At 63.1% G+C, this 14,908-nt stretch overlaps 1 protein-coding gene and 2 long non-coding RNA genes across 4 annotated transcripts in view; 1 reads left to right on the forward strand and 2 right to left on the reverse strand.

Annotated features, from left to right (window-relative positions):
• The window catches only part of LOC144321175 (uncharacterized), a 421,562-nt gene that overhangs the window by 89,832 nt on the left and 316,822 nt on the right, over positions 1–14,908 (reverse strand). The gene's annotated exons all lie outside the window — the stretch shown is intronic.
• On the reverse strand, positions 120–4,629 carry LOC144321163 (uncharacterized). Of its 2 annotated transcripts, none has more exons than XR_013386926.1 (4): positions 4,552–4,629; positions 4,327–4,380; positions 3,493–3,619; positions 120–2,402 (listed from the first exon to the last, which is right to left on the reverse strand). It is a non-coding gene; the product is annotated as an uncharacterized LOC144321163 (long non-coding RNA). The 2 variants fall into 2 exon arrangements; XR_013386925.1 differs by lacking the exon at positions 120–2,402 and adding an exon at positions 2,418–2,587.
• Positions 7,460–13,230, forward strand: LOC144321162 (uncharacterized). Its single transcript, XM_077910629.1, has 5 exons — positions 7,460–7,714; positions 8,536–8,585; positions 10,089–10,188; positions 10,926–11,328; positions 12,387–13,230. Exons 1-4 carry the CDS (start codon positions 7,527–7,529, stop codon positions 10,945–10,947), a joined length of 360 nt encoding a protein of 119 aa, XP_077766755.1. The 5' UTR covers positions 7,460–7,526; the 3' UTR covers positions 10,948–11,328; positions 12,387–13,230.

Consider the following 14,908-nt stretch of genomic DNA (forward strand, 5'->3'; position numbering starts at 1 on the left):
GATGCCAACACATGGAACCAATGGCGCTCAGCAGCATGGGGGAGGGCTGGCCTCTGCTAAGGGAGGTGGAGTTGCTGTGGTGGATGGTGGAAGGACTGAGTGAAGGTTCAGAGGGGTGGATGTGCTACGATGGATAGAACAGGGAAGGCTAGAGCATCCACCAGATGACTGTGTTCCATGGAAGCATAGTTGAGAAGCTCCGTGGTGGTGCCTGTCCCCCACAAGCCAGGGCTGATGGTGGGAGGTGATGCCTCAGAAGCAGGCTCACTGATGGCAATGAGGGTCTTAGGGCCCTAGAACAACAGAGATGAGGTGGCAGGGGGTAACCATCGGAAGCTGGAGACAATTACTGTAATGAGCATTGGAGTCTGAGGGGCAGCCAGTGGGCTCTGGAAATGGTCAATCTGGCTAATGGATCACGGGGTCCCAGCTGGGCAGCCTATCAGGGTAGAGTTCAATCTGTACAATTAAATCAGGAATGAGTGATCAGGATGCTGAAGGCAGAGCCCCAACAAAAAGCCATGATTCCTTGCTCGGTTGCCATTCTGAAGCCAGTTTCCAGGCCGGAATCCATTGACAGAAGGTGAGCCAGTCTCCAGGAAGAAGGACCTTGGGCCACCGTGAGTGTACATGTCATGACACCCGTCCTTCCCCAGAGGAGTGAAAGGGCAACAACAGAGTATCCTTACATGGGAAAAGAACACCCAGTCACGTGGAAGGCTGCTGGACACAGGGTGCGAGTTGACGCTCTGAAGACTGGATGACTCCAGTGGGGGAATGTGGGTGGTGGGGGGCAGGTAGTAATTGGGGTCCCGACCCAAGTGTGATTCCCTGGGTCTGTGGGCCTCTCCAGGCTCCCCAGTGGTTATTTCCCGGGTTCTTCAATGAAGAACTCAAATAGACCTATTTGGTAGTTGGTACAACCCCCACTGTGCCAAAAAAATAAACCAAAAACAATATCGCACACGAGACGATGGCACAGATGTACCATGAAGGGCCAAAAGGATGTGGGAGTGGTGGTCCCCGATGCATCTCCAACCAGTTTGCCCACCTGACCCCAGGACTGTCTGGTGATGGGTCTCGGATGGTGGCATGGATGGGTACCAGCTCAGCCAAGTCGTTGGCCCAGCTGCGAGCCCCGCGCCCAATATGGTCCTTGCTAGATGAACGCGGCCTCGGGTACTTGGTAGAGACCCATCCCTCTTCTCACCCCTGTAAGAAAAGATGATCCGAAATAGTTCTTAGTGACTTGCAGTGAGTAACATACAGCTGGTCCTGCACCAGGGCTCCAACCCCTCTCTCTTCTCTGTCACCTTCTGGCCACAAGTCTCTGTCATATTACAGGCTGCACATGCCCTAGAAGATGACGTCGGTCCACTTCCACCTCTGGCCCAGCCGACGCCATCGCTGGATGTCCAACCTGCCAGCAGGAAGGATCAATGGTGCGTCCCCGGGGCGGAGGCTTCCCTAGGAGAAACCCATCAGTCTCCGAGAAGCAAGCCAACTACCCTGGACCTCTTCCCTCCCGGAGGAGGCAATGATGAATTTTGACAGGAACTGAGAAATATTATGGGTGGGGGTTGCCTTTCTTGCCACAGGGCCTCCGTGAGCATCGGAGAGCTCACAGGACTCAGTCCGCTGACATGGGACCCCGTGTAATGTCACGTCAGACCAAAGACCTGCGTAATGGGAAAGGCGGAGCTGGAGGGGGGCGAGGACGGTGGCATGTGCTCATGCTGCAGATGAGGGCGCTCGGAGGCTGCCACCTGCTAGAGGGATGGCATGGCCCAGCCGCCGCAGAGCCTCCCGGGACGCAGCACACGCTCTCACTCAGTGACCTTTGCATCATTCTGTGTCCCCACTGGATAGAACATGTGGGTCCGAGAACGAAGAGGAGGGAGCAGGAGCCGCCACGTTTACTGTCACTCCCCGGACACATTTGGGGCATCTGTGTTTCCTGTCCATGAGGCTCAGGGCTCTGTTAGAGCTGCCCCTGGGGACACGGTACGAGCTCCACTGAACTCTAAGCCACGCCGATGCCACACTTGGGCTTCTTGTGCCAAAGGACCAGCCGGGAAGATGAGCCGGCGCCTCTTGGAGCACCTTTGCCCGGTTTGGACGGCGACATGGCAAGGGCAGCCTGGAAGGGACGCGACGACCTGGGCCCCAGACGCTCCAGGGCTGACAGTCAGGGGAGCCCACAGGCAAGCCCCCAATAGGGCAGGGCGCTAGCCCGGGCTCAGGGGATCTAGAACAGAGCAGGGAGGGCGAGGATGAATGCGCGGTGCGGCCTGAAGACCAGCGTCGGCGGCGGGGCTACAGGCTCCCCGCTGCCCTGCCTCTTCCGAGTCTCTGTTAGGGACACAGGCTCCTGGATCCTGAACAAGTGGCTCCCAGGACTTCTGTGAAGAGGCAGATTTTTTTTATTATTATTATTCATGAGAGACACAGAGAGAGAGGCAGAGACACGGGCAGAGGGAGAGGCAGGCTGCCCATGCGGAGCCCGATGCAGGACTCGATCCCGGGACCCCGGGACCATGACCTGAGCTGAAGGCAGATGCTCGGCCGCTAGGCCGCCCAGGCGTCCCTGCAAGGAGGCAGATTTGAGCAGCACAGGAGCCGCCTGCGGGAGAGGCCACCACGCACTGCCCGGGTGCCCCTGCGGGACAGGAGGTCTCCCGTGGACGCCTTCAGCCCTTAGCCGAGGGAACATGGGCGCCGAGAGAGCCTGCCCGGGTCACACCCCCTTCTGGAGGGGCAGCCCGCCCGCACCCCACGACTGGTCCTGGTCGGTGTAAGAGGAGGAAGCCGCCCTGCAGACTCAGGGCCAGCTCCTCACCCCCCGTGGGCCTCGATCACAGTTCAGCGTCCTCTCTCCCCTTCCACAGGTGACTCTGCTCCCCTCCTGTCCCAGTGTCCCAGTGACCCCATGGAGCACAGCACCGTGCCCCGCACACCTGCATGGCTGCTGACACGAGCAAGGAGAGACCCGTGTCCTGCCGAGCTGCTGAGCCAGGAGGTTGGTTGGTAAGCAGTGAGCCTGCCCTGACTCCTTTCTGGGGGAATGCGGGACTCACCCCGCAAGCAAGCGAAGGGATGCCTGGGAGCGCTCAGGGCTGGCACTCCCCATCCCAGCCAGGTGACGAGCAGGGTCCTCTCTGCCCCTGGCAGGGAGTTCTCAGCCCCCGGACCCCCAGAGCCCTCGCGGGGAGGGAGGCCTGAGTGGACCCCCGTCTACGCCTTTCCCTGAGCTGCCCCCCCTTCCTTCCCCACGGCGCTGTGTGGGAGCCTCTCCCCTGGGCGGCCAGCACCCCAGCCCCCCAACCCCCGCAAGGAGCCAAGGCAGGCCGCCCATCCACCCAACAACAGTTCAGGGGCGAGGTGTGTCTGGGTCTGTCTCTCCCACTGAGAGCAGGAGCCCTGAGGGCTGGGGCTGTGGCAGATGCACCTGTGGGACCTCAGCACCCAGGACGGGGTGAGGCACTCAAATACCTGTGGAGGAATCCAGAAAGCCTCAGTTTCCACATCTGTGCCCAATGTCCTCAAGCAGCAGACCTCTCAGCAAACACACCCAGGGTCTGGTCAGGGCCAGGATGTCCTCTAGGGCCCGGAGAAATGCCTGCAGATTTGGGGCAGGCGTGCAGATGAATGGTTGGGGGGTCCCCAGCCAGGCCCCCTGGGAGCCAAGGTCCCAGGCCCCCTGCCCGCCCTCCAGCCCAAAGCCTGGTCATTCCTCTGACCCAGAAATGTCACCCTAGCCTATTGTACAAGACAGCACCAGCCCCCAAGGTGGGTCTCCTGGTACCCCCCAGGTCTTGGTCCAGCCCCAGTGTCCCCAGTAGCTGGATCTCCACCCCTCCCTGAGTCATGGAGGTGTAAAGTCACTGCCCAGGGGCCGGGGGTGAGTTGGGCAGCTCCTGGCCACTTTCGGAGGAGCGTGCTGCATAAACATTCCCGCCACTAATGAGGCCTTCCAGAGACGCTGCTCCCAGGGGACCCCGGCTTCCTGCTCCCACTGCTCTGGTGTGGGAACAGGGGCGCCCCAGAGACCTTCTTGTCGGGGAGAGGTCGGAGTCGTGGTGGGCAGGCCGGGCGGTGCGTCAGGCAAGGTGGAGGGCTGCTACCCACCCCTCCCAAAGCAAGCCCACACCGAGCGCCTGCTGTCTGCCAAGCCCCGGGTGGGTACAGGTGGGGCAGGCGGTCACAGAGCTGGGGGACGGAGGCGGCGGGGCTCGGACTCGGCCTGGCTGGTGTCCCCCTCCCTCCCTGCAGCTCCACGCCGGGATATTGGAGTCCCTTCCACCAGGACACCCTGGAGCCCACGACCTTGGAATGAAGCAGAGGATCAATGTCCCATCTCCATCTGCAGCTTTGATTCTGCTGGAAAAAACAAAAAACAAAAAACCTCTAAGCCTTGAGTTTCCGTCATCCGCTTGGGACCCCTGCCTGGCAGATATGTGGGGACCCCGGCTATGCCTCACACAGCTTCAGTGGTCCCGAGCAAGGGCCTGCGCCTCTCTGAGCCTCAGCCCCCCACCCATGGAGGCTCACCATGGCCCCAGCGCACGAAAGCATCAATAGGCACCCTGCGTGGACCGAATCTTCCTCCAAGTAGCACCCGGTTTGCTGAGTGGATTGGTTGGGGCAAGTCTGGGACGGCAGCTGGGACTCATCACACAGGGGGAGGAGCCCTTTCGATTAGAGCTCACCCTCTAAAGGTGGTAAGTTCTCCAGCTCGGAGCTGGAAGCACCCAGCGAGGAGATGGGGACGGGCACCAGGCCCCCTGGGAGAGCACCCACGGAGCCCCGGGCCCACGCTGGGGCTGTGCACACCCGGTCCGAGAGGTGAAGGGACAAAGCACGGAGGAGGCTTTGGACTCAGCCGCCCCCTTTTACTGACGGGGCCACCCTCTCTTCGCCTCCAACCCTTTCTGTATCCAAATATCGCTTCTTTTGTGGAGTGATGGTAACAGTAGACAGTAGCTGGTGTTTTGTTTTTGTTTTCAATGTTCGTACTTGGCAGATCTAAAGTTGGCACCCTATGACAGGAACTAAAGTTGATTTTTGAAATTTTAATTGTTTGCGAAATCCACAGGCCTAGGACTTTGTAGGAATCTCTGGTCTAATTCTTACAACATGCCCACGGGACGGGGTTCATCGCGCCCATTTTACAGATGAAGCATGGCTGGGAGAGGACTTGCCCGAGATCTCAGCCTGTAGGCTGAGGGGGGCGGGGGGGGACGTGAACCTGCTGACCGCCCGCCCGCCCCTCACTTCCTGACCCAGGCCCTCCTCCTCCCTGGATGGAGGCCTCTCTGCTCCACCGGCCGTGGAAGAAGGGGTCCTTCTCCAGTCCTGGCATTGGCCACAGATCAGAGTTGGCCTGTCCCTACCCAGGGCTCCTCCCCCCCCAGCCCCCCTTAGCCTGAGGCCACCCCCGGAAGCCCCACTCCCACCCTCTCCCAGCCAACTAAACAAGCAGGGCTCCCTGGAACAGGCCCACTGTCCAGACTCCCCCAACCCCCCCAGCCGGCCCGTGAGCCTCCCCCAGAACCAGCTCGGGCCCTTGGCCATGGGGGCTTGGCCTGGGCCGGTGCGGCGGGGGGTCCCTGGCCACCCCGCCCGGGGCCGCCGGCAGCCCGCTGTCCTGAAATGGCTCAGACCAAAGACCCAACTGCAGTTTCTCAATGACAATGAGGACACGTTGTTTTCAGTGGCCACAGGCCAAGGGCTCCGACTGTGGTCTTGCCTCGCCTGCCTGGAGAGACATCTGGGAAGGGGGTGTGGCTGCACCAGCCCCTCCTGGGCAGCCGCGTCCTCAGTGCTCACTGTCCCCAGGACGAGCTGGCCCGGGTCACGCTGCCCTCCCTCCAGGCTCTTTCAATTAACACCAAACTCCGCAGGTTGGCATCCGAGGCCCTGGCACGTCCCTTCACCTGATTTCCCACGCTCCCCCCGATGCCGCGCGTCCTGAAGTCAGTCGGATCCCACCCTTCCCCTTGTTCACGCTGTTCTTGGAGCCCGCGTGCCTCGCTTCCCACGCAGCCCGTAGATCTGCGAACTCCGGCCGGGTCCGGGTGCCCACCGCAGCGGCACCACCTCCCCCCTGATGCCCTCCTGGTGCCCCCTGGGGCTTCTCTTCATGTTCTGAGTCCCTGTGGCCCTTTCTCAGAGCCCCGGTGCTTTCACCTGTAAAACAGGCACAGTAATAGTACCTAGCTCGGCAGGTGGTGTGAGGCCTGAGTAAACGAGACCGCGGAAATCCTGGCTCATCATGCTCAGTAGCTGCTCAATAAACGGTGGATTTGTTACTGTCATTGTCACTGTGCTTCCCCGTCACTGTGGGCCACCCTCTTCCTCTTCCACCTGCCCCACGAGGGCTCCATCTGCACCTGCCGGCCTCCCCCTCCCCACCCTCCCTGAGCAATGCCACCCAGCCCCACGGCCTGAGCCACCACCCGCAGCTGGCCCCAGGGGCCGCTCTCCCGGGCTCTGCGCTCGCGTGTCCAGCTGCCACATCCACCCGGAGGACCCTCGGGGCCTCGGAGCCAGCATTTCCAACACCGCCACACTCCCTGCCTCCTCCCGTCCCAGCGGGCTCTGCTGGTTAGGTGCTGGAAAATCGTAACCAGCCCCAGTCTTGCCATGAGATCCTCTACGACTTAGGAATGCCTTTGGCTGCAAATAACAGAAGGCGCGGTGAACGGTGACTTAGCCACAGAGGGGTTCGTTTTTCTGGCATAGCGAGGGGTCTGCAGGCTGTGGCTCCACGGCCCGAGGCCAGCCCCTGATGATCTCATGTCACCCTGACCCCACTGTTGGAAAATGACTGCCCCAGCTCCAGCCCCTCGAACGGTGTTCAAAGGCAAGAAGCAAGAGAAGGCCCAGGGAGGGCGGTCCTCTTCACACACCTTCCCTTACCAGGGAGGACAAACCCTTTCCCAGAAGCTTCCAGTAAACGTCCCCCTCGCATCTCACTGGCCGGACCCGGGTCCTCGGAGTGGCCGCCCCTGCTGCAGGGGAGCCTGAGAGGGCCGCTGGCTCCCCCCACCAAGCACCCAAGCACCAGGCAGGAACCTGGACCCTGTCTCCGCCGCCCCAGCCTCCCGCCAGCCCTGCACCCCGCCTCTCTGCCCTCTTCCCGCCCATCCCTCCCGGCTCAGCACTGGGCTCCCTCGACCCCCTGTCCCGGCCCCCCTAGACAGGCAGAGGGGTCTTTTAAAATCCAAACCTTTCCATGACTCCTGACTTCTCTAGGAAACCCTCGAGCTGCTTCATGTGTCCCCCAAGGCCTCCTGACCCGGCCCTGGCTACCTTTCTAAATTTACCCCCCACCCTCTGCTTACTGAGGAATCCCCAGATGGACCCTGGCCGGGGAAGGAGCGCACGTGGTTCCGGTGGGCGGGGATCCCGGGACACCAGGAGGGGTGGGGAGGTCAGCAGGGCGGGGAAGGAGCCCTTGGAGGGTGGCCGCCGCCGGGGAATACACCGGAACGCTGGTGTCCCGTCCCAAGGGCCAGGAGACAATGCTCAGGTCTGCTTCTGGGGTGGACAGGGTGGGCCTCAAGTCTCCGGAACTTCTGGGCCGAGCCGCCCCCTCGGGCAAAGTGATTCAGGCCCTGGGAGCCGAGGCCGGGCCTGTGGCACCCGGGGAGGCAGGAGTCAGAGAACAAAGCGAGAAAACACGGCCCCTCCCCGCGTGCGGCTCCAGCAGGTAGCAGAGGGGGACCCCAGGGTGGCCCTCCCGCTGCTGCTGGGGCTGGAGGGGGACGGGCTGGGGGCGAGCCCGCGGCTGGGCAGGGAGGGGGGCGGGGGCACACGCCCACAGCCCGGATGGAGCTGCTAGCCCAGGCAAGAGGGAGCCGGGTCTCCAGAGCCACCGGGGCTGAGGCCCAATCCGCCATGGGCCATAGAACACCGCCCCGTCTGGACAAGCCACGTCACCTCTGGGGCCTCGGTCTCCCCAGCAGGAGAATGGGCACCACCACCCCTACATCACGGCCTGGCTCCGAGGAGGGGGCATGGGGTGCACACACTCAGGAGGCAGAGCGCGGCTCGAGCGGGTTCACAGGGGACGGGCCGCCCGGTGTCCCCCGCGGGTCCCCCCCCTCGGGCCACCCCTGGCAGCTCTGCCTCCCTTCTCAGCCTGGGAGGCCCAGCCCAAAGGCCATCTCACCAGGCGCCAGGCAGGGCGGGCAGCTTTCTGCCCAGGCCCCTCTCCTGTGTGCAGCCGAGGCTCCGTGCTGCGAAGGCCCGTGTCCTCGCCAGTCACCCCGCCAGACCCGCAGCTCCACCTGGCAGGCCCGGGCCTCCCCCACACCTAGGGGGGCTCCCTCCTCCCGGCGTCTCTCGGGCTGCCCCTGCTCTTCCTCCAGGCCCTGGGGGCTCCTCCCTCGGGCCCCACTCTGCAGGCAGCCCCAGCTCACAGTCAGGGCACAGGACAGGGCCCGGGGGTGTGGTGGGGGGTCATGCAGGCTGGAGCGTTGCAAACGTCCTTTGGGGGCGTCCCTCAGACTCCCTCTCATCTCACCGCAGAGTGGAATCCAAGATGGGATGTCCCTTAGAGGCCATCTGGAGGCGGGAAGGTGAGGCCCAGAGAAGGCGCAGATGTGTCTGAGGCGGCACAGCAAGCTCATGCCGGGGCCAAGCACGGAGCCAAGCCTTGCGCCTCGCGGATCAGGAGGTCTTCTCACCCCCACTTCACCTGGGGGCCTCGGGGAGCAGAACCGGGGCTGTGGGAAGGGGCCGGAGCTGGGGGCTGAGCCTCCAAGCCACTTCCCTTCACCAAGACTCAGTTTCCCCTTCAGAAAGTGGCCACTGGGGGCTCCTGGGAGACTTACAAGCTCCTGCAGTGCACATGGGGGAGGAGGGTCAGTGGGAAAGGGCATTTGTGGCCTGAGTGCCCCACGATGGCAGAGAAGACCCCCGCTGCCCCCACCCCACCTGCTCCAGGCCGGCTAAGCAGCCTCTGAACTCCAGGTGATGGGCGGGCAGGTGGGGCAGAGAAGGGGAGGCAGGCATGAGCTGTCAGGCCCCTCACCACCCCCCGAGGCCCTCCCCCCTTGCCCACCCCCGTTCCCTGGGGTCCAAGGGCCCATGGGGGTCCAGTCCTATGGCGACCTCCCCTGCCGGGTGGAGCCCGTGTGTGGGTGTGGGGCGGCTGCCAGCCCTCCGGGTGTCTCACTAATTGTACCCTGGGGTGTGGTCCACTGTGGGCACCGGAGCCCACGAAGCAGATGGTGGGGGCAGTGACTTGGGCGGAGGCAAGGCCGGGAAAGCCCCAGGCGGCAGGGCTGGGTCGGTGACAGGCGGCCCAGCGCCCAGGCCGAGGACAGGACACTGTGTTTTGATTATTTCCAGTTTCCTGACCCCCAAGTAGTGATTTAATGTTCCTGTTTACTCCAAGGGTTAGAACAGAAGGCGGGACGGCTAAGCTGGCCTCCTTGGCCTCCCCTGGCGTCACCCCTAAACTCCCAGCAAAGAAGCAGTCGGAGGGAGCAAAGGATCTGGGGGGACAGTGCAAGGCCTCTGGGTGCGTCGGGGACCTCGGATGGGCTCAGGGCTGGGCCCTGCACAGCGCAGGTCCTGCCGGGGGTTGTAGGGTGGGACCTGTCCATAGGAAGCGCGGCTGGGTGACCCCCGGAGCTGGCCCGAGAGGCTGCCTGGCTGTGGGGCCCAGGGGCCAGGGCTCACCTTCCCAGCTCAACACCGATGCGTCCACATCCCTGGGCCTCCCTGACACGATCCAGGGCTTGGACTTTGGCTGGGCCCCTGTCCCCACTCAGAGTCTGAGTACACTTCAGGGACTGCCTGGTAGGCAGAGCCAGGAGCCTGTGGCTGGCTGGGAGGGGCTCCAAGAGGTCATAAGCCCAGCTCCTCGTTCCGGAAATCTTGGCACAGAGGAGCGGCTTGTAAAAGCACTCCAAATGTGGCCTCCCATAAGCATCCTCTGAGGTCGCGGCTGCGCACGGCAGAGTGAAGGGGGCTGCTTTTCACAACTGCATGTAATCCCATGCCTTTGTTTAAATTGACACCCGTCCATGTCATTGCTGGCCAAAAGTTAAAATGCTGCTATATTTTCTGTGCAGGGACGTCCAATCCTAGAGGGTCTGTTCCTTTCTTCAAGAAGCATCCACCAGCACCAGGCGGGCGCTGGGACCACAGACAAGTGTCGGAGGAAAGGTGCAGGTGAGGGAGGGGCAGCAGCGGGGCCGGGCTGGGGAGAGCCCCTGGAGGGAGGACCACGGAGGGAGGGGGCTGCAGAGGCAACGGGGCTGAGTCCCACAGAGGCAAATGAGGGCTCAGCACGAGACGCTCCCCAGACACAGCCTGGGAGGCCTTGAGGTCCCAGGGGCGCAGAGCCCGGGCGCGCTACCTGAAGGACCCGTGTGCACCCAGGGTCACTGCGCCACCTTTTCCCCCATGAGCTACCAACGGGACAGCAGAGTCAGGGAAGGTAGACGTGGGACTCACGGCTCCTAGGAGTTCAGGGTCCCTGGGGGCTAACAGGGACCAACTTCCCTATGCCATGTGGAGTCTTCAGTTGGCCTGGAGCAGAGACCAAGATGCCAAGCTTAAGGTCTCCCCGTTGCCAGGTGTAGCAGTAAGATCCTGGGGTGCAGAGCCAGGCAGGCCCAAGAGATCACAGTTCCCGCCCCGGCCCCGCCCCTGAGGTCCTGTTCAACCAGGGACTCAGTTGCTCCCCCACTGAAACCAGAGTTGACCCCGAGGACCCCACGAGGGCTCCATCCCCACCACGGTGCAGGCAGGTGATGGAGGAGCTCGTCTCTGGAACCGGGCCCTTCACGTCCAGAAAGGTCACTCCTGAACGCCAGTCCACAGGCATGCACGAAACTGAGGCCCTTTTGTTCACGCGGCCCTGGGGTCAGGTCCCTGCCCCACCGCTAACAGCTGTGTGGCTTCAGGCAAGCTTCCCGGCCCCTCTGAGCCTGAGTCCCTGAGCGTCAGTCCTGATGGACTTGAGAAGTCCGAGGCGGCATCCAGGTGACACCGAAACCGTGAGGAACCGTGCCCTTGGGAGGCATCATGACAGTTAGCAGCAGGGCTCCTGCTCAAGTGCTCAGCGACAGGAGGGCAGGGCTAGGGGACGCACAGACTTCACTTTGAAGCCAGTCCTGCCATTTGCCAACTGTCTCCTCCTTGAAGACCCCCCCCGGGTGGGGCCGGTGACAGGAGAGGAGGAGACAGAGGGGTGCCCGGCACATAGTAGGTGCTCAGGAAACATCCCTCGTGGGCCTGAATGCGAGCACGGATGAGTCTGAACGGACTGGACAATGTGGCCCCAAAGGCGGAGACCCCACGCCAAGGGTGAGCGCCCCCGCCCCTGCCCACGACCCCGCTTCACGGTGACCCCCCGCCGCTGCCATCTGGGGGAGAATTTGGCTGGGGCAGCGGGGTTCGGGGGGGCGCAGTGGGGAGAGGGTGCTGTTTGTGGAAAGGAGCAGAACAATTGAAGCCAGCTCGTTCAAAGTTAGAGTCCCTTTTTCCAGAGTGGTTGTTTAGAAGGAAAAAAACATCATCCAAATCACAGCCGAGAAAACCTGCAATTGCCAGAGAAACGGGGGTCGGTGGCCAAGAAGGATTGCAAAACAGCGGCCCCAGGGAACCGTGTGCTTGTGCCAAGCCCTGCAGGGCCGCGGCTCGGGGCACCTTCCCGGGTGCCCGCCTGGCCTGGAGGCCGGGAACCCGGACCCCTCACCCTGGCCGTCCGTGCCCTGCTCCGGGCCGGGAAGACACACAACCCGAGCGGTCACAGGGCTTCACAGTTTGCAAAATGGGCCTTTGCAGGGAGGGTCCCAGAATCAGGAGGTGGGGAGGGGGTGGGACGCGTTGTGGGGATAGTTTGGGGGCAGCTCTCGCCTCAGCGCTAGGTCCCAGGGTCCAGGGCTGTGCGTGAGAAAACTGTAGAGTCCGGTTCACAACCACAAGGAGAAGGGGGGGAGCGGGTCACTGCATGCCTGAGAATGGGACCCACGGCTCCCTGCCCCCTACACCCCTGCATCCTGCCCCGCTCCAACAGCCCACCCGCCACAGGACATCCCTGCCATCCCCCGGACCATGCAAGCCACGCTGCCAGGCCAGCCTCACTTCCTGGATCCACTAATGCAGGGGATCATGTTCCATTTCCCCAACTACAGCTCAACCCCAGGCGATCCGGGCCCAGGAGCCCTAGCAGCTCCCACCCTGCTGCCCCACCAGCTACCCGGGGTCTCAACAGTGGTTGTGGGATTTAGAATGGCCCCCACAGCTGCTTGCTGCCCACCTAGTGTGTGCTGGGCTGGGGGCACTCGGGGGGAACAAGGCAAGGGCTCAGGGAGGACCCAGGGCCCCCCCCCAACTCTGTGTGTCATGTCGGGTGCCCACAGCCCTCCACAGAGAAGATTCGGGAGAGGAGGCGAAGGAAGAGGCTGGGTGCTGGTTTGGGAGTCTCCACCAGCCCCAACAGGACGCACCAGTGGGTGTGGCGTGGCCCAAGTCGGGAGCAGGTGACCTCACAATTGGGGGTTGGGGACCAAGAATGCAGCCTCAAGCGCCCACCACGCCAACACCCTGCCATCCACGGCCCCTGCGACCTGGCCTGGACATCGGAGCTCCACTCTGAGCCTCCGGGAGGGGAGCCCGTGTCCTGGATTCAGCCTGACGCCCCAGTGAGGCCTCAAGAACCGTCCACGAGTGGGCAGCAGCCACAGCGGCAGGGCCTCCAGACCGCAAGTTCCCCACCGTGGCCCCCCCCAACCACCGCCTCGGGAGGGGAAGCCCGGCTTCCTGAGGCTCATGCATTTGTGCAGGGCCACAAGGACAGCAAGGCCAAGGGGCCAGGCTTCCCTTTCAGGTGGAGGGCCCGGCATGGTGAGCCAGACCAGTGGTGGGCCGGTGTGCCCAGTCGGTGCCTCGGTGGGCCATAAAGATGCCCCTCGCGGCGGGGGGGGTGCAGGCTGCATATCCCAGCACCCTTGTCCTCACCCCAGACTTCCCCTTGGCACAACCCCAGGAAAGATGCCAGTCACTGTGGCTGCCGTCTTAGTGCTCGCTGTGGGCCAAGACCCCGACATCGTCCCTACAGAACCTACCTATGGGTTTGATCGCACCTTTCCAGGGGTGACTATTTGAGCAAAGCTGGTCTCCCCAGCAGAACAGTAAGCAACGTGGGGGCGGGGCTGTGTCTGTTTCAGCCACCAGCACCAGACCTGCTTCTTTAATAAATGCTTTAGCAAGTATTCATAGAATGTTCTCTCTCAACCCTAAAACAACCTGATCGACTGCATTGTACAGATGAGGTTGGCGAGGTGATGTGGCCTGCGTAGGGTCACAGGGCCAGAAGTGGGTGTTGGTGGGTATGGGGCTCCCCAGAGCTTTCACTCCTCCCTCCTCCCACGGCCCCACCTGCTCCAGGCCACTGGCCCATTCCCCACACGCCACGTGCAGTGACCCAGCCGGAGATCCCTCCCCTGACTGGGGCAGCCTCCCAGCCAGTAGGAAAGGCAAGCGGCACAGGCGGGAAAGAGCCTGACGGGCCGGGGCTCAAGCCTCATTCTGCCGTCGGCTTGCAAATCCCTGCTGTTCCCTGAGTCCCCGTTTCCGAGATGCCCAAGACCCTGTCCTGCCTGATAAGTCTGCGATCTGCAGTCTAGGCCAGGAATCTGCTGCACCCGAGCCCCGGCCTGTGAGTCTGGTGCCCGTGGCAGACATCACTAATCCATTACCGATCAGGCTTTCCCACGGAGTTCATCTTGACCATCAGGAACCTTCTCAACACAGGACGCGAGGCAACCATCTGGATCAAAGCTGACAAGTGAGATCGAACCTCTTTGCTCTCCCTGGTCTAAGGAGAAGCTGGGCTGGGAGCAGGCCCTGCGGAGCAAGCCTCACGCTACTGGCTACTGGCTCCTGCCTTCCCAGAGGAAGCCACCGTGAATGGAGGCCTCTGACCCGCTGGTGGGGAAGCATCAGGAGGCCTTCTGTCCAGACCAACAGCCCCCTGACCCAGCCTGACCCAGGCCAGGCCCTAAGTGCGTTTGCCCAGTGGTGGTCTCCTCAATGGTCCCTATTTCTGGGTTTATCTCATGCCGACTCCTTACGTCCCAGAGCTCAGAGCTCACCTCCTCCAAGAAGTCCCCCTTCCAACTCTTCCTCCCATTCCAGGCCGGCGTCCCTGCAGTACCCCTGCCGGTTACGTACTCTCCCTTAGTCACCCAGCAAGCGCTCGTGTCGCCCTTACGTGAGCGTGTAAGCCTGAGCCCTGACTCCGGGCCCGGCGCCCCGGAGCGAGCCTGACAAGCTCGCAGCGCTCATTCGTTCGCAGGTGCATCGGGCACCCCCCACGGGGCGCAGCGCAGGTGCGGTCCGTGCCCTCCGGAGCTCGCCGTCTAGTGAGAAAGACGGACACTTACAGAAGAGTTAGGCGTGTAATTAAGCGGCAACGAGCGGAGGACCATTCGGGGACACGGCCTTGCTGTGCTCAGGAGGGTCTCCCTGAAGGCCTGACAGCGAAGAGAGCCCCGAGAGGCGGGCAGAGGGTGGGTGGGCATGAAGGCAGTGGGGCCCCGCTGCCCCAGCCCCCCTCTGCGGAGGTCAGCTCGAGGCCTGGGGGCACTGAGGCCAGGCCCTGCCCCCAGCTGTTCTCATGGCTGCTTCCCACGTACCCCAAGGACGGGAGCAGCTGGCCTCAAGCCAGCCCCATGGAGGCCACCCGCGGGAAGCTGGCCACCCGGGGGCTGCAGCCGGCCCCAGGCAGCCTGGACCCGGGGCCGGGCTCCTGGTGAGCCGGTGACTTCGGCTGGGCCGGGAAGAGGGGGGCAGGAGAGGGGGCAGGATACAGGGTCCATCGGGGCCACACGTCACCAGCCCAGGGGCTAGGTGGGACGTCCCCCGCCCTTTCCACCTGGGC

This window comes from Canis aureus, chromosome 9 (genome assembly GCF_053574225.1).
Source record: "Canis aureus isolate CA01 chromosome 9, VMU_Caureus_v.1.0, whole genome shotgun sequence".
Classification (NCBI taxonomy): Eukaryota; Metazoa; Chordata; class Mammalia; order Carnivora; family Canidae; genus Canis; species Canis aureus.